The following is a 19,447-nucleotide window of genomic DNA, read 5'->3' on the forward strand; positions in this document are numbered from 1 at the left end:
TAATAAACTCCCCTTTTCAGTCAGAACTGCCGACTCACTCCCAATTCTTTGCCGTAGTCTGAAGACTTGCCGTCTATAACCTCCACCTCACCCCCTAGCACTTCACTGTCCTTTTATCCCCTCTTGATGAATGCTACTTTACTATAGTATGCATGCAGAGTTTGCAGACATAATGTTGGTCACTCGTTATCATGTGTTATGTCTTAGATTTGTTTTATTTCAACCACACATAAAGTTAAGAATGTGATTTTGTTAGCACGTTGTTTAGACAGATGCTGGTTTCATTGTCTACCTGGTATTACAGTTTCTTCAAGGCGCTACTCTGTCTATTTACACAACTATTTACTCGCTAGAGCTCATGCTTGCTCTGCTTATTCCCAGTCAGTGGTTGGATAGTGTGGAATGCATGCCGTACTGATCTGAGATCTGAGATGTACTCTGCAAATCGTTATCAATAAGCTGCTGCCATTTAGAGAGCAACTTCATACTTCAAGTCTTCCTACTTGCTGTACGCACTCATGATCAACATACCTAACAAATGCGAAGATGCATTGGTGAAAAGACTTACGGTAATAACACAATTTGGAACACATTGATATTGAGGTTAAACTGAGGGAGGAGGGGGGGGGGGTGTGTGTGTGTGACCATATAGCTATAGCATGTGTGACTGTGTGTGCGTCACCATATAACTAGCACGTGTGTGTGCGAGTTCCTGCTCGTGTGTGCGTGAATGCATGCGCATGTTCGTTCGCGCATGTGTGTGTCCTCTTCCAAGCACCTGTAAAGCCTATGGCATTTCCCCTAATAGAGTTCCATTGTTTTTTGTTGAGCTGACCGGGAGTCAGCTAAACATGCACTGACCTGGAAAACGCAGCTACACTGTACAGCTACCGGCTGGAGGTAGCATCCATATATAGATATCATACAGTCAAATCCTGAGTTTTAACTGAACACAGTGTACACATGGATTTGACTATTTGTTTATGTTATCTATCTATCTATCTATCTATCTATCTATCTATCTATCTATCTATCTATCTAACTATTACCATTCAACTAAGCTTTCTTTTTCCTCTAATCTCTCGAGTGCATTTTCATTGTCTTTAGAACTCGGGGGAGGCTAAGTGCAAGCGGACCTATCTGATGGAGCTGCAGCCTGACATACACACACACACACACACACACACACACACACACACACACACACACACACACACACACACACACACACACACACATAGATAGAGATACACTGGTTTATCTCTGTGTGTATGTGTGTGTCTATACGATACAAGTACGGAGGCGTGTGTTCGTGACACGCATGATGTCATGCAAGATGACAGCTCAGAACTTATGACCTTTGGTCGCATTATCCTTGTACCTGGAGGGGGGAATTTATGCGCTCGCACACACGCATGCAGGTGGATGAATGGATGGATGGATGGCGGGGAGGAGGATGGATTGAAGTTGGTGAAGGGTGATCAAAGTTTCTCATCTGCCCGTTCTGACTCTTTTAAGTGTCACTGCTCTACGACTACATTTTGAGAAGCAGGAAGATGACAACTGTGACAATCTGACACAAGAATGAACCATCACATTATACATGTATAATTGAGCTTGTGTGTCTGTGGTGTGTGAGAGTTTGTGTGATAATCAAGTGACATTTTTCTGCTCGTCGTGCCTCGTCAGATAGCGCTTGCATACTGTATGTCAGACTGGAACACAGAAGACTATTTGACCAAACGGTATTCAGAATGACACAAGCCCAAGGCTTAAAACTTGACCATAGGTATGTAATATATGTGACGTCTACACGCACGCACGCACAGATGCAAACTTGCAGGGTTGGTTGGTCGGTCAGTGCCTTGTCCCACCCGGGGCAATTCTTAACCTATATGGTGCTGTGAGCAGACATACAAGCTAAACATATAGCTGCAGAGATGGGGAGAATTTGGCCACATGTGGCATATAGGCTACTGTACATTCCCTGTCATCTTGAATATCACTTTGATTCACTGTAAGCCTTTGTTTGTGCGTATACATGTGTGTGCAGTAAAGAGGCACACATTAGGATTTTTAATATTTGTTTAATATATATATATTTATATATATATGCCAGTGACATCCACAAATGTTTTTCCTTTAAAAAAATATATATATTTATCCCACGATTTTGCAATCCACTTTTTCACCAAGTGTCAATTATCTAATGTACGTAAGCCTCCTTCTATGCATGAGGAGTCCAAGCTGCTTCTTTTCACCTGACGGTGGAATTTCCCCGGCTGGACGTAGCGCATGGAAGGAACACGTTATTCCGACCAGTTCTTTTCCCCTCCATCAGGTGCCCTAGCTGGCCAGGGGGAGGTAGTTTAGAAACCAAGATTACTGCATGTTTTTTGTGAGGGTACCTACCCTAGGGGACACGGGGAGAACATGCAAACTCCACACAGAAAGGCCTTTTCGCCAACCCCGCCTTGGGTATGGGCACTGATGACACGGAGGAGGGAACATGCCCCCAGCGCCCACAGAGTCCTCAGCGGGAAACGAACCCAGGACCTTATAGCTGTGAGGTGACAGCACTACCGACTGTGCCTCTGTGCCCCTCCACTAATTGTTTTATATAATAAAGTACAATATACTTTATAATAAAGTACAATTTAATTATTTTACCCAATGACATCCACCAGTGACATCATCGTTAGGCAGATTTTTTATAAAAATATATATTTAGATTTTTATTGTCGTGAGAACGATGGCTTCCATTTTCGCATTGCAACTTTTCGTGAATAGAAAGCCTGCAGTTTCTATTAGCTTGGATTCCCCGTCAATGACGTCACTGGTAGACGGGTTTCTGAACTGCCCACAGCCCTCCTATTTGAACAAAATGGTGCTATTTTATCATGATTGTTAGTGAGGACCAATTATATGCACATAGGTATAAAAGTGGTGAAGTGGTACTTTAATGCATTCTGTCCACTTTCAGTCAAATCAAAATGTGAATAAAACGCAATGTTCTGTAGGTTGAACATAATCACCGTTTCTCAACAGGTTGACTACTGGGGTGTTCAAGAAAGTCATATCGTGTTCACTGTATCGGATCGCTAAAGTACAATTTGATGATGTAGCTGTAAGCATTTATGAAACGGAATATCTCTTTATTTTTTAAATAACCTTGCTTTTCTAAGTGCCACTCCACCCACCCACACCTCCTTTCCTCTCTTCTCTCTTTTTTCTTTTAAGAACCTTGCCGTGTAGGGTACTTTTTAATTGCTGTCGACTCAAACTAATAATAATAAATAATAGAAAAATACTGTCTTTTTTAACCTATTATTATGTCAATTTCATGAAGAAATCGGGAGGGGTTGGTAGGCAGGGGGTCTGAATAGCTATTTAATCACACCCGTTGGCTTTGTGCGTGTGGTGCATCCCAGGCTTTTAAAGGAAAGTTATTTAGAATAAATAAGGCTGCGTGGTTAAATGAGGAGGCCTTTTAGAGCGACTGATAAGCCCGCTGCATGGGGGAGCAGCGTCAGCCTGGGAAATTAACTGGCTGAATGGACACTTACACTCTCCAGCTCTCTAATGAGACTGCCTTAGTCTGCATCGCACCTCTGCTGTCCCCTAATAGAGCTTTGTATTGTGTGCATGCGTGTGTGTCTGTAGGCTTTCACATGCACTCTCACATACAGTATATATGGAAATATAGATGCGTGAACTTGTGTAGACAGATATATGTCATCACTCTTTTTATGGTCATAAATTAATGACCTATTGTTTTATACTTAAATCATATGTCAGTCAGTAGTTAAGTAGTTAAGATTGTCTATGTACAATGCTTGTAGATCTGATATTTGCACAATTCCTTTATTGTGGAAGTGGATGTCTTTGCGTTTAACCAATGAAAGTTTATTTGTACATTGGAAAACAGAATATTTTTATATTTTTTATAGCTAATAAGTATGAACCGCGACGATACACATACATTTCCACACAAACTCACACCTAAACAGAAATGTGTGCAAACACAGAGACTTTTTGTCCTGTTTGCTTTGTTTTGCTTTGCTTTGTTTCACAGCTCATTTTTTACTTTGACCTCCAATGTAAACTCTTTGCGTGCCATTCATAGTCTTCCACATTGTGTCCCTATTGTGTATACAAAAAACATGTGTGTAGATAAAGTGTATATCCGAGTGTTCGTACACGTTATGCTACAGTACCAAGTGAGCATGTGTATGTACCGTACTTCTGTGCCATTGTGCATCCCCGGCTTCCCTCTTATATAGATCATGCATCTGCCAAGTACAGTGTAATGTTGATGGATTGTTTTACTCACTGGTGAATCTTTAACTGCCGTAGTGTAGCTTCCATCGGAGGCCTTGCAGTGTGCAGTGTTTACCTGTAAAACAAAGTGTACAATTCCTGGCCAATTCCCTCCAGTAGTCATTTGACTCGTGTTTCCAACAGCGGAGAAACATTCCCTCAACCCGCTCGTATTCTTAGCATTGTTTTGTCTCTGTTGTGTTTGCTCAGAAAGAGGATTTGTTGAACTACTCCACACATGAACGAAAGCATTTGTGTGCAGTATTCTGCTCATAAAGTTATAATGTATGCAATATCTGATTGCAAGTGATTATCTTTGTGTGGAAAGTGGAATTCAATAATATTGAAAACAAGTTGCAACCAGCTCTCAGTTTCCGCTTTACAATTTTGTACTGACGATACATTAGCTATATCTATCTAAATATGCACCACGTCTCTGTCTCACGTCTCTGTACGCCTGTCTGACGCCTGTTCGGTACAGTATGTGTGTATGGCTGTGATGCATGTAACTAGAGAACTGTTCGCCCCGCCGACTTCAAATTCAACACACGTGTTCCACGCCCCCACAGGGAGTGCAGTGCCCGGTGTCGAGTCTGTCAGACCCACGGTTGTCCAGTATCGCCACAAAAAGCCTCTGCCATAACCTGGCATGTTCTGACATCACAACACTCCCTATTTGGGCATGCCTGACACAGAACACCATAATTATAGGAATAAAGGGACACATACAGAACTCTCCATATATGGGCGTAAAAGGGACACAGACAGACAGATGGGTGGAATGGGTACTCTGACACGGATACAACGGGTATTGCATAGCCGGGTGGGGCTTCCATCGTTACCGACTCTACTCTGTGCTCTACAGCCGGGTCTAGTGTACTATAAAATTAAAGTTGTGCATGCGTCTGTGCCTCTGTGGCGGCGGGCAGAGGATCCATATATGGTCCATATTTGGACTGGATCTTTGAGACACTTTGTCAATGCAATAACCCTGGGAATACCTGGCTAGTTTATAATCTGGATAAAGTACAACTTTAGATACAGTGAATATTTATTGATAAATGTATTGATCTATCGTATACATGTATTTTCAGTATGTATCTATCTATCTTACTATACTGTATATAGTACATAATTTGCACAATAGTGTGCAGTCTTAAGCTAACTATATTCAGCAGTTGCAGTTCTCTGCCAACAGTGTACCACCAGTCTGTGTGATATGTCCCACAGCTTTATCCCAAAGCATTCTCCCTTGTAAAACACAGGACTTTGCATAATAAATATAGACTGATCTTTATAGAGGAATTTCATCTTCACCCCCTTCTCTCGCTCTCTCTCTCTCTCTCTCTCTCTCTCTCTCTCTCTCTCTCTCTCTCTCTCTCTCTCTCTCTCGTGCTCATCACTAATGCAATTCCCAATATGTGTGTATGCTTGTGTGTTTTCGTGCAGGTGTGCCTTTTGGCCTGGCCTTTTTATTCACATTTTCTCCATTATAAACCATTCAAGCATGGAATACAACTCATTTATAGTAATGCAATATTTATCACACATTCAACTGAGTTTTATAAGACAGATGTCATCCATTTCAGTGCGTTGGGCAGGTGTGAACAGCACATTTTAAAGGCCATAATCTCAGCGCTTTGCGTTTTCTTGGACCCACCTTTACTAGGCCCCTGCCGCTGATCAGGCTGGATCCCATCTTGGATAAGCCCGAAGGCCACATGAACTCGCCATAAACTAGCCATGTTTTAGGTGTATTGATTGGCAAACAGATTGGCTGTATCCTGTAAAAACAGCTCTAACCTGAATGCTTTTATTAACCACATTGCTGGTAAATCTGGTAAATTGACAGCATAATGTGTTGTTCTTTCAGAGTGTGCTGTAGCATTGTGTGATATAGGGTGTGGCTCTAGGGTAAGGAACATGCTCACCCTGCATGTGTGCCATGTCCTCTGCTGACACTGTTGATGTACAGTGTTGATGTACAGTGGATCTGAAATGCCCTGCTTTACGTTGTTTCCCCGAGTCTCTTACTCCATTCAGGCCTGATTTAAAAAAATGTCTTCTAAATCATGACAATTTGCAGAATTGCAGACCTACAAGCTCGTAGCGCGCCACTCGGTGGCGCGCTATGAGCTTGTAGATCTGCTATTTTTCAATAGCTAAATTATAACATAATGTACGTACTGTAACACCAAAAGGGGTTCCCGCTCAAAATGGGTTAACTACTGCATCAAATCAGACCCACGGTGCAGTGAGTGTAACCTGTGGATTTGGATGATGATTATAGTTTAGTATTTGTTTACACTAAATTGAGAATATTTGCTTATTTGCGTTACTCAATAAGTGCTACAATAGTGTCAACAGTAGTGTCAGAATCCAGCGAATCATCTATTTAAATTGAAGCTCACCGGGAAGAATGCAATTACCTGCAGTTCCAATTAGTGGCCCAACACAGGGAGGCTGCCAGAACCTTCTCTAAAATGATATTGTGATGTCACTCTTTCACTGTTTTTGTTTCATTGGCACGTTTGAATGTCAAGGTTTCAGCCTCCAGGAAGAAACCCTAAATACATCATTGCACATAACAACCACACCAACGGGTCTAATGAAGTACTGTCACCTCATAAACACATACAAAGCTGGAAGAAATACAAAAATCTTAGCACTCCATCTTCAAATAAACACTATCTTTTCACTTGCTAGTTTAAAGTCTATTTTCAATTATCATGATTTATCATTAATTATCATTTTTGAATGTTAAAGTAGGGTATGCTTCTAGGGCTTCTACTGGTTCTGCTGAGTGAAGACCCGCCCTCACTGCGGTTGCAGCCAATAGATGTTCCAAGATGGTGGATTATTTTCTGGGGATCCTGTGTTGATTTTGCTTGGCACCACTTCATATTCTGTACATTAAAAATTGAATGTGACACTAAATGTCCATTGGCTGGGGAGGGACACTGATATAGAGAGAATGACAACTTCTGATAGGGAAAGCATTAATCCAGATATTCTCAGACAGTTGACAGAGGATGTGATTACATACACTTCTGCCTTAAATCTCCTTCACTGGAGGAATTGGAAAGAGGCCATTGAGAGAGGACTAACCAAATAGACAACAACATCATCAGCACCAGAGCCAGGGACCATCTAATGTGAGAGTTTAGGGATAATGGTCATTCATAGACCGGCTCCTACTGAGGAGCAGATGGGGGTGAGTCAGTGATTCATATGTCATCAAAGCGGCACTAGACCTTAGCAGAGAAATAATTAATTCACAAAATGTCTGCTCGAGTGGTTACTTGCCACAGGAAATAGTTTGAAGTGCATATGGAAATATAAATAGTTGGGTAAGGTTTACCACATGGAGACGATTCATATGATATCAGATGACAAGAAACCCACATAAATTGACATTGAGATTGTCATTCTGTAATGTTATTACTATTGATTTGTTATGTGGCAACTCCAACCCATCTGCCACCTAAAACGTTGCCAGTAGTCGCCGGTACTGTTACCTCAATTTTCTTTGTTTCTCTCTCTCTCTCTCTCTCTCTCTCTCTCTCTCTCTGTACTACTCGCTTTACATTGACATTGTTGACACTCCAACTTGTTCTAATACTGATACGTGTTTGACACAGGTGGGAAATAAAGCTGGGTGACTCGTCACGATTCACAATGTCTGTGCACTAACTGAGACACCAGGCGCCCCAACGTGGATGAAAGTTGATAGTACTCAATTGTCTTTCTCTCTGCTGTCCTCATGTGATTTTCTATTGATCTATTATTAGATCCGGACCGATATATCGGTAGCCTATAAATGTTTTTGCCGACACCGCTATCCGTAATTTTGCACCATATGTGTACAACATTTTAACCACTTTCAATCTGGCATCCCTAATTTGGGCATGTCGTAATGGGTGGAAACAGTTTCTGTACTGTTATACTCTCTCCTCCTATTCCTCCTGTCTCTACACTTTGCCCCAGAGGGTCCCGCAGTTGTATTATTGTACATTGACGCCTTATGTTACCTTTGTCTGTCTTCAGGTAGATCCCCAGTTCTACAGACCTATCGTGTGCACTGAAAGCAGCTGTCTTTTTTCGCTCACTCACCCACTGAATTACAGTATTTAATTTGCTTTCTTCCTGCTGTTCATTTACTCCCACTGCTAGCAAAGTAGGACACAAAACGTCTGACTTGTCGAAATGTACTCAAATGTACAAGCAAGAACAAGAGACATAGAAAATGGTCCTTTTTGTTATTGTAGAAAGACCATTAAGGAACTGCTGGCTTTGGAACTGGCCTGACCTGCGCTGAGGCCGTTTAGTTGTTTAAAGAGCAAAATGATGACTTAGTAAAGGACCAAGAGAGGGTCTCATGTGTGTCTGTGTTTACTGCAAGACTGATAGCCCTGTCTAGAAACCATACAAGTGCAAGTGAAGTGGAAGATTTAATATATTTATGTACGCACGCATGCACGCAGAGACTTGCATCTTAATTGCTCAAGTTGATGGGTACTTAACCTCGGCCCTTTCTGCTTATGCTAATGACAAAAGGTCAGGGGTGTCTCTGATTGGTTCTGCTGGTCTGCACTCAGTTGGAAAACGTGTCAGGGTAAAGGAGGTGGAGGAGAGGACGGACCACTCAGGAACAAGGGATGACGAGAGGCTATACCGTTGCGTTGGATATACCGTAATAAAATGGAGGAGAGTAGCACAGAGTAGACTCCAATCTGAATACAATAGTGTAGAATTCACTCACTTTTGAGGTTCCGAAAGATATTTAATAACTAATATATACTGCTGTAAAATGGTATACAGAGAGGATATTTAAAACGTGCATGCTATTATTTATTTTTTATTTTATATATTTAACTTAGTGTGTGTGTGTGTGTGTGTGTGTGTGTGTGTGTGTGTGTGTGTTTGTGTGTGTGTGTGTGTGTGTGCGCACTTAGCTGCATACATAAATGTGGATGATAATATATAAATGTTACCATTATGTCTTCTACAGTTTTGGTAATAATGTTTAACTATATTGCCATCTAAACAAGTTTGGGTTTGGTACACAAGACTCAGAAAGATTAAAAACACCTCATTTAGCAGGACATCCCAGCTCCAAGCTGTATCTAATCTGTTTCCCCATACATGAAGCATATTTATTTACATCACATGTTTGTAATTTATCTGGTAGTCATACTAATAGTGAACCTCTAAATACTCCTATTATATAAGTCCATTTGTTAAAAAGTTGTAGTCATGCTTATATAGGTCAGGCCTTGTGTTCTATACAGTACCTGCATTCATGTTAACGTCATATGCCAGTCAGTCTGATCAATTCAACAGGACATTTGGTCGTGTCTAATTTGACTGATTCACCGTGCCCACTGAGCTGTTAAAAACCAGTATGTACAGCACAGTCCCGCTTACCGCATATACATTCAGCAGAGGTCATACATGTATGCATAGACTTAGACCGGTTCGTGAGGCCGTTTGTCTCGAGTGTGTATGCAAGTGCTCGTGTGCATAATGTGCGTGCACGTGGACGTGTGTGGACTCGGGGCTATACACTGCAGTAACACCAACTTGACAGGGGGCCGCAGAGATGTAGGGCGAGGTGCCAAGCCAAGGAGACACACATACAGTGTACACACACACACGCGCCTCGTCCCCTGATCTCAGGGGACATCTGCTCTGGTCCGGGTCACTGGCAGTGAGAAACAATGGCCGTGGCCGACCACCTCGCATAATCCTATCCCATCCCATCCAGGAGCCGTGTGGACATGATTGGTCTATTCCCCCTGGGGCGCCTAGGCGGCGGCTCAGGCACTGTTGCCTGATTCGCGGTGTCAGCTGTGGCTGTGTGTGGGCGTGCATGCTGTGTGTGTGGGTGTGTGAGTCTCTACAGGGGTGGGTGGGGAGTATTTGGCACATTTTGGCAGGAGACACTATGAATTATGCAGATCCTGCTATAATGTGTCCTGTGTGCATACAATGTGTGTAGGTTCTTGATAAGAAGTGCCAGGGAACTGGAAACTTTGTAGGCACACTCTGTCTGTCTGACTCTCTCATATCTATTATTTCAGATTAATTTAAAAACACTTCACCCTGACAGCTAATTCCCACTCTCTCTCTGTCTCTCTCTGTCTCTCTCTGTCTCTCTCTGTCTGTGTCTCTCTGTCTGTGTCTCTCTCTCTCTCTCTCTCTCTCTCTCTCTCTCTCTCTCCGCCCGTCTCTCCCTCTGTCTCCTTTCTCCCTTGCTTCTGTACTTTCATACACCAATTGAGTCAACCAGATGTTGGTGCAACTATTTCACCTCAAATCATGAATATGTAGAGATGGACCCTTAACATTAATTACAATAATAATAAGTACATGCCATTTAAAACAAGGGGTGTTAGTGAATATATTGATACAGAAAATGTAAGTAATAAGTATGTAATATTTATTGAAACACCTTTAAAATGACATTTTTCTAATTATCCTGTTTGTAAATTGAAGACTATGGGCTGTATTTTGCGTGTCTTAAGTACCAGGTCTTATTCCCTAACTTGAGTAAACTAAAGACCTGGAGGCGTGGTCAATGCCATTTGGCTATTCTGAGTGGCCAAAGAGCATTGATCACGCCTCCAGGTCTTTAGTTTACTCAAGTTAGGGAATAAGACCTGGTACTTAAGACACGCAAAATACAGCCCAAGGAATTCACAGAGCTTCACAACAGGAAAACCCCAACTGCTGCAAACATGCCATTGGAGATATTTGACATGCAGAGAAACTGGTTTCACACAATGATTCGTAGGCTCATCGTTCAACATACTGTACATGACAGGAGTTCCACCATGTGCACAGATAGACACACAGAACTTTAAGTACTATAGTCAGTCACTTGATCACTAGTAGAACTCAATGCTAGGACTCATCCAAGTTGTGCCCAAACCAGGAATGTACTGTGTGGTACTATTATCCACCCTCTTTCCAGTCCAGCTCTACGCTATCCCACTCATGACAGATGCAATGTGAAACTATAGAATGATACCCCCTGTCTTCAAAAACTGATGACCTCATTTGTAACAGTAAACCTTATTAGATCGAAGACACAATTTTATCCTGTCCGCAAAGCATTGTCTTGAGCTGAAACTAGGACTGAGAAATCCATCTTTGAAACACTGCTGTCAAAATATACATTTGAATTAACTATATTTTTCACCTCTCCACCCCTCATATCTCCATCCACGCCTCCTGTGCTCACTCTTCTGGTCTCCGGTGATTTGCGTGATAATGCAAACAGGCTTCACATTCAGCCGCACGTTAATCTCTTCTCTCCGACCCATCACTCCTCTCTCTATCACGCTCCCTTTACACCTTCTTCCACTCTGCCTTTTGTTTTGTTTTGCTGAATAATACAACCAGGTCCTGAATTAGAACCCAGCTGACAGTTTGTGTGTAGCTTCAGTGCTCATCCCTCCCTCTCCTTCACTTCCCTCCCTCCCTTGTTGCAGCTGTCAGCAGGCTTCATTATTAAACATTCATACAGGAGTCTGGGCAGCTTTTCCAAAAGCTCTTGTCAGACAGACCGAGCGTCTCAAATCAGGCTGCCTCCAACCAGAGGGGACACACACACACACACACACACACACACACACACACACACACACACACACACACGTTTTGCCCTCTCCTCTTGTGTCACCTTAAGGTTGGAGTTTGTTTCGGGTCATTTGTGCTAAATGATGGATGAAGTTACCTTTGCACTTAGAGTACAGAGGTGCATGGCTCCCTCACTGTTATTTTGATTTTGAGACAAAACAAATCAATCTTGCATATTGGACAAAAACATCCGGTTTGTTTTGCCCTGAAACACTAAATAAACAATTTTATTTAGTTTCAAGATGGCCCCAGAGCTACAGTAATTCTTTGTGTGCAACCGTGCACATACTGTAGTGTAAAATGCTGTATGTGGGATCTAATGTGTGTGTGTGTGTCTGTGTTTATAGGAAAGCCCAGGACCAGCAGAAGAAAGTAGTGCTCGCAGGTTGTGTACCCCAAGCCCAGCCACGCATGGACTATCTCAAAGGCCTCAGCATAATAGGGGTGAGTGTGTGTCCGAACATGTGCTAGCGTGCATGCATGCTCGTGCGTGCGTGTGTTGTATGTGTGTTGTATGTCTGCATTTAATCTCCGAGCCCAGCAGGCTCACTGGAGTGTCCAAATGGCAGTTGCCCACACACACACGCGCACACACACACACACACACACACACACACACACACACACACACACACGCTACTGGACCTGGCTGCCGTCCCGCTGTGACTGTTCTCTTCAGGCCTACCCACTGCTCACTGGATCAATAAACCTCCCTGAGAGACAAGACCATGACTGCTGATAGGAGCATGCAGAGAGGAGAGGAAGGGGAGGCGACAATATGGGGAGGCTGAGAGGAGGAAAGAAGGAGACAAGAGAGGAGGAAGGAACATGACAGATTGGAGGAGGATAGGGGGGAAGATTTGTATATAAGAAAATGGGAGAAGATGAGCAAGGCGGTATAGAATTGCTGCTGTCGGGGAGAAACCTTGTATCTCCATTTCTCCAATTTAAGTTTTTCGAGAGTTAATGATTGCCATTTCCTGGAAAGTAACACTATTTTTTGGACATACAAGGTGATCACCCGACAATGACAATACTGTAGAATGAGTAATGCTGAAATGATGGAGGGACGGAGAAAAACGGGAATGGAGACCGGCTCATAGCGAGGGACAAAGAGAAACAAGTACTGTATATGAAAGGATAAGATGGCAGGAAGAGTGAGTACGCAGATCCCTGCTGAGTTGTGTGTCTGGGATGGTGTTCCTCAACTCTAGCCCACTGTACAAAGTGTCACTGTTGGGGGGGAAACCTAATAAGTCCTAAAGCATTACTTTTCATAAAGTTGAAAAAAAAAAGAACCTGTCTTCCAATGTAGTGATTATTTAATTCTCGTTCATACTTTTCATTGGTTACAAATTACAATACAAACACACCTCTCCCCATAAAAGTAGCAAAAATAGCATATATATACTGTACAAGCTTACAATACATCAAATTTAGACACACGTGTGTGAGCTTGTAGATTGCCTATTTTTGCTACTCTTGTGTGCCATTTGACAAAGTATAAAAGTCGGCAATCATTCATGAAAGAAAAACACTAAGAAGGTGGAGGGAAAGGATTTGTGTCTGACAGCGATGATAGATCAACAGTGCAGACTCCTGTAGTGAGGTGGGTCCAATCGTTAGAGGAGGTGAGTCACTGGACAAGTGAATGCAGAGCTGACTTTTGTTGGCTGGCAACCTGGAGACACATAGGTCCTTTCTGTTCTCTGTTCACTTAAAAGGATGGCAGCGTGCACTCTGCCCCCTGTCTGCCATGGTTAGAGAACACACAGGGTCACGGACAACAAAGAGGCCTAGCTGGAATTACACAAGGTGCTGCAAGCAAGGCACACACTCCCAAGAACTGACCTCATGGGAGTCGTCCAATGTGAGCAGGAGTCAGGACAACAATGGAGAAAATCGATGGTGCTATAAAAAAGGTGTTTTAGGCAGCCGCGACTGGCAGTGATGCATGCTCCCCCAAAACAATGCTTCACAAATTATTTTTGATGCCTTGACATTCTGTGCCCAGAATGTACAGTATACTGTTTCTTTAGCACTTTAATTACTCAATCACTTAACCTTGTTGTTTGACTATAGAGTTCATGGCACTCTCCAACCATGCACTTTGTAAGTGCCTTTGGATGAGAGCATCTGCTCATTGCCTAAAATTTTAATTGTCTGTAATGTCTGCCTGTTATCCTGGTCCATGCACGGACTAAATGGGTGAACTCAAACAGATTTTCTTATTTCAATTTTAAGTCGAGCTGAAATGTTATTTTGTGAGTATCTGACATCCAGATTTTGGAGTGAAACAGAGAAAACAATGGGATGAATTTGATTTAAACGTTGAATTTGGCAGTGTTCATAAAATAATCAAGATTCTGTTAGATACTGCATTATCATTTTTTGCCACAGATGTTTTCAGAAAAGAACTTGCAGTGTATTTAGCTGTAAAATTTGATTGGTTTTATGCGGCTGCAATGTCGGGCCCTCTGGTGTCGGTAACATAATGAATCTTATATGTGGAAGATCGATTGATGACTGGAGGCCATAAAATAAATGCTATCACGATGGGATTTTGATATTTAAAAAACTTAGAAAGAAATTGGATAATGAATACTATTCTAAACAGGTGAACATTATGTCCGAGTATGTGATCTAATGGTTTCCATTTTCAGATCTACTTTCAGGGTTATTAGAGAAGGCTTGCAAATGCAAGTAAGTGTGCATCACAAAATTAGGCCTAATGATTTCCATGTGGTATTCTATGTACGTGTGATATTTCACCATCATCTGACAGCCCAGAGCTCAGCAAAAAAAACTTAACTGTATCCGAGTTTTACTTGCCTCTCACATGAAATGGAACCAGTTGGGAATAATCAGAGACTGAATCATGTTCAGTTGGATGTGGATCTCAGATTTTACATTTTCGGTTATTCTCCATATCACAGAACATAGTAACACAAAATCCGACTAACATTCTAGAAGTGTTCCAATAAAGCAATAAGACACAAAAGGTCTCAAGTTACCAGGTATTATAAAATACCCGGTAACCTGAGACCTTATTGCGTTTCTAAAACGGTTACAAACATATAGCAATATTATCCTCGTAAAACTATTCCTAATTCACAAAAGTAGCTACACTTTGCGCCGCTTTGCGCTCACCAGAGTGAGTCACACCAGAACGAGTCACACTTATTACCAAGGACTTGAAAAGAGGACAGGAAGCGAAGACCGTACGGTGGACTCCATGTTGCTCCCTGGAAGGAAAGAAACATTCGCAATGGGCTATATGCAGCCAACACTTCCGCGTTCAGCTTCCTTGGTCTCAACTGAGCATGTTTCTTTCCTTCCAGAGAGCAACATGGAGTCCACCGTACGGTCTTCCCTTCCTGTCCTCTATTAATAGTCCTTGGTTTTTAGTCTCTGTGACGGGGGAATATGAGGCGCTCGATGTCTTTACGAGGCCGCCCGGAGCCACACATTCACAGTCATTTGAGCGCGGGCAGTGCTTAGACGCCCGCTCGGCCAGGGTTTCTAAGGCAATCAAGTGCTCCCCTTCCCCAGTTCAGCTACAGAGCTGCGGGATCAATGTAACGCACCTGGGAATTATATAAAGTCATTGAAGGTGTGGATTATCTTGAGATTTACTACGTGGTCTAATCAGAAACCAGCCAATAAGTATCAAGTATTGGGACTAACCGTTTTAGAATGTATATTTAATGACCTACTGCTAAGTTGTCCTCCATCAATGCATACAGTAGTGAACTTAAATTTACGCTCCAAAATAGTCAAGCTGCCACAAATTAATTCCATAGATGTTAATTTTAGTCCATTTTATGTACTTTTGTTTTCCTGTACAGTAATTGAACAGTTGGCCTACCGTTTTAATAGTTCAATATCCCATGTTGATTACTGGCATTTACTGCCACTGTGTTTTAAAAAGCATGGGGTCCTCAAATGTTGCCTTACATATATTTTACCATAAATAATGTCATTACATTTGAATAAATGTGGCATGCCAGCCTCTAACATAATTACTTAGAAATCAAGTGGCATGTATGTGTAATATAATTACATTCAGTTATACAGGCTTGTATGTATAACATCCTTCAGGCAGGCCGATGTGGAAACAGCTGGTGAGTTTACCACTGCAGGCCCTCTCCATTGTCAAGACTAGATTGAATTATGCATTGATATACACACAGATGGATAGATGGATGTTGTGCACTCAGGCACGCACGCGCGCACACACACGCATGGGGCACTCGCAAACTCAGGAAGCCATATATACGTGCATGTTGTTCACAAGGACACACGGCCCCCATGTATCCTTGGAAGTTAAAATCAGTCATTGACAGTTGGTGGGATATGCAAATAACACATGCAAATAACCTGAGACTAATTTGCATGATGTGATTGCTGTAACGGATGGAGTGAAGGGAGTGGGAGACAAAAAGAAAAACTGCCATCACCTGTTTCATTCACTCATGTTTAATAACGAGTGTGTGTATTCGCCCATGTATGGGAGTGAGTGTGCATGTACTGTATGTGTCTACTTGTGTCAGCTTTTTCCGCTTGTGTATAATGTTTGCTTGAATCAATGGGAAGGAGAGCTTCAAATGCAAAGCAAACAAAAAGTCACGCAAGCCCACAGTGATTCATCTCTTTCTGTACTGAACATGTCTCCTCCTGTATGTAAACCACATCACACACACACATAGTATGCTGTTGGCTAGGTAAACGTAGCATTACAATGGAACACGATGACAACAAAGCAAACACACAAATCTCACCATCCAGAATAATCAGTTTGTTCCTATGTTTGGTTGGATATATACAGTATACAGTACAGATAAAGTAGGTCATGATGGGTGATGGTCCATCAAGTATTGGTTTGAATAAACTGGATTAAAGATAGAATGAGTGAAGAGTGTTCCGACTGAGTCTTTTAAAGTGATGCATGCAGTAAATGTCAGTATTCAGAAGGTTTAAACATCAGGACAATTGCGTTCCAAGCATACCATTGCATATTATCATTAACCAACAAAGTAGTTTGTCTTTAATAATTCTCTCCAATTCCTATCATGCTCTTGCTTATACTGTATGTACAGTAGGACCCCATGGTGCTCTGGCTCTTTGACAGTTGCATTGTGATGTGGGCTTTATTCACTGTGTAGTTCCAATCCTACTCACTGAGAGAGTCGATGCTCCACCAAGATCCGCGGACCCCCAGGGGTCCTTGGGGGAGTTTCAGGGGTTTCCCAGCTAATAGCTGATAGTTTGGAACCAAATGGACCCTTATGGTTCTGTAACTCTGAGAGTGTACACATGGAACATCCATGTGTACACTCTCAGAGTTAAATTTAAACATTGTTTTTACAATATATAAATTGGGGGACGGTCCCAGATATAAAAAAAATCCATTAAATGGGGGTCCGTACACTAATTGTACTCGAAATGAAACGGGTTGAGAATCACTGCTAGAGCCGTTAACATCTTCTCTTATGGGGGTCTCTGGCATATCTCTTCAATTTGGGGGTCCTTGACATGAAAAAGTTTGGGTACCACTGATGTAGACATCCTATTATCTGGCAGTTGTTAGGGGAGATCACAAGGTTTGACATATTAGGATTAGATGTAATGGAAATAAAGCTCCCAAACTGGTGCATTCATCTCTCTCTTTCTCTCTTGCTTTGTCTTGCATTTCTTCCTATTTTATCCATCTATGAGGAAATAATAGTGTTCCTTCAGTGAACAACTAAGTGCAGTCTCCCGTAGGCCACTGATGCTGTGCGTGTGTATGTGGCTGGCTGCCCACTGCTGTTCTGAATAGACCCAGAGAGCCTGGCCATTAGAAGAAAATAGGTTTTCTTGTTCTGGTGCTTACCGTGCATATAACTGATGCCTGCTGGACTGTGTGTGTGTGTGTGTGTGTGTGTGTGTGTGTGTGTGTGTGTGTGTGTGTGTGTGTGTGTGTGTGTGTGTGTGTGTGACTGTGTGTGTGTGTGTGTGTGTGTTCGTTCATGTTAGAAGGGTTGCTCTGTGTTGGAAGTAATTGTCCTGGAGATGTAGTGTGTGGACGCCGGGCCACAGAATGTCACCTCTAAGAATAGAATGTGTGAAGATCAGATTGAAGAGACCAGGGTGGGAATGAAACGGGAGTAATAATGGATCGTCCCACTTCCTGCCTCAACTCTTTTTATTTCCCACTTTCTTCTCTCTCCCACACACCCCACCCCCGCTTGCTCCTTCCCCTGTCATCCAAATCTCCTGCTCTGCGTTTTGATGTCTACCTTGGGAACAGTGGTTTGGTAAAGTCATGACGTGCTATCAATAGATTAGTATCTCTCTTTATGAGACTTTTTATGACCCAGCTTGGACCATAATTGCTTATTGTCTCTACTCCAACAGTGTTCCCCTTTCCTAATTATAAGCTATTATCTCCAGTAGATGTGTGTCTGTCTGTTTCTTATCTTTGGTTATTTCGCTTTCTGTACCTGTCTTGGGTATGTACTGTATGCTTACCTGTATTGTTTAGCTTGCCTGTATTGCTTCTGTCAGGGGCTTGCACTTGTACTCTCTGTTGTCTTTTTTTCCTCTCTGAAAGTCTCTCTTCCTACCACTGTCTCTTCCAGCAGTTGATCCCCAATCATTCAAACTGAGATTCTGTCGATAACTAATATAAAGTGGTCTTATAGTCACATACACACTTGATGGGGTAGAATAAATCTATATCACTGTGTGTGTGTGTGTGTGTGTGTGTGTGTGTGTGTGTGTGTGTGTGTGTGTGTGTGATTTTGTGTCTGCGAATTGTCCACAATATTGTGTTGTTGATCATGTGTACATATTATGTTATCAATAACCTCTTGTGTGTATTTCAGGTTCAACAGATCGATCGTGTGGTGGAAGTCGTAGATGAGGCTGTCAAAGGTATGACCCCACACACACACACACACACACACACACAAATTAACAGGTACATTTTCGTGTTTGTGTAAACAAACATTGAAGACCGAAAAGTGAAGAGTGCCCCTGACTTCACACGGGTGTGATTTATTTTGGTGAACGAATGAATAGGTGAATGTGCAGTGTGAGTTTCTTGGTTGATGAATGGATGGTACAAAAATAAGAATATGAGTAATTGATTGATTGATTGAATACTTTATTGTCAGAAATGTAATCTGTACAGGGTACAGTCAAACAGAAATGTAATCAGTACAGGGTACAGTCAAACACACAACCAATAGGATTTCATAGGGGTCATTTAATGAGATCAGTGCAGATTTACAAAAAAACTTTTTCAGTCTTGGGAATTTGTTTGGCTTTAAGCCCTGCATCTTGTGGAAGTGTCCTTGAGCAAGACACTGAACCCCTAACTACTCCAGATGAGTGGCTTGGTGTCTAGCACGGCTCATGATTTTGAGGCATGCATCGTAAAGCTCTTTGAGTGGCAAGAAGACTAGCGGAGCGCTATATAAATGCCGCCCATTTACCA

At 42.2% G+C, this 19,447-nt stretch overlaps 1 protein-coding gene across 1 annotated transcript in view; it reads left to right on the forward strand.

Moving 5' to 3' along the window:
* The window catches only part of cdkal1 (CDK5 regulatory subunit associated protein 1-like 1), a 319,098-nt gene that overhangs the window by 65,953 nt on the left and 233,698 nt on the right, over positions 1-19,447 (forward strand). Inside the window, exons 5-6 of the mRNA XM_080767726.1 lie at positions 12,312-12,408; positions 18,834-18,882. Coding sequence (XP_080623852.1) covers positions 12,312-12,408; positions 18,834-18,882 — 146 coding nt within the window. The remainder of the gene's footprint in view (positions 1-12,311; positions 12,409-18,833; positions 18,883-19,447) is intronic.

Source organism: Protomyctophum bolini, assembly GCF_963924005.1.
Source record: "Protomyctophum bolini genome assembly, chromosome: 7".
Lineage (NCBI taxonomy): Eukaryota > Metazoa > Chordata > Actinopteri > Myctophiformes > Myctophidae > Protomyctophum > Protomyctophum bolini.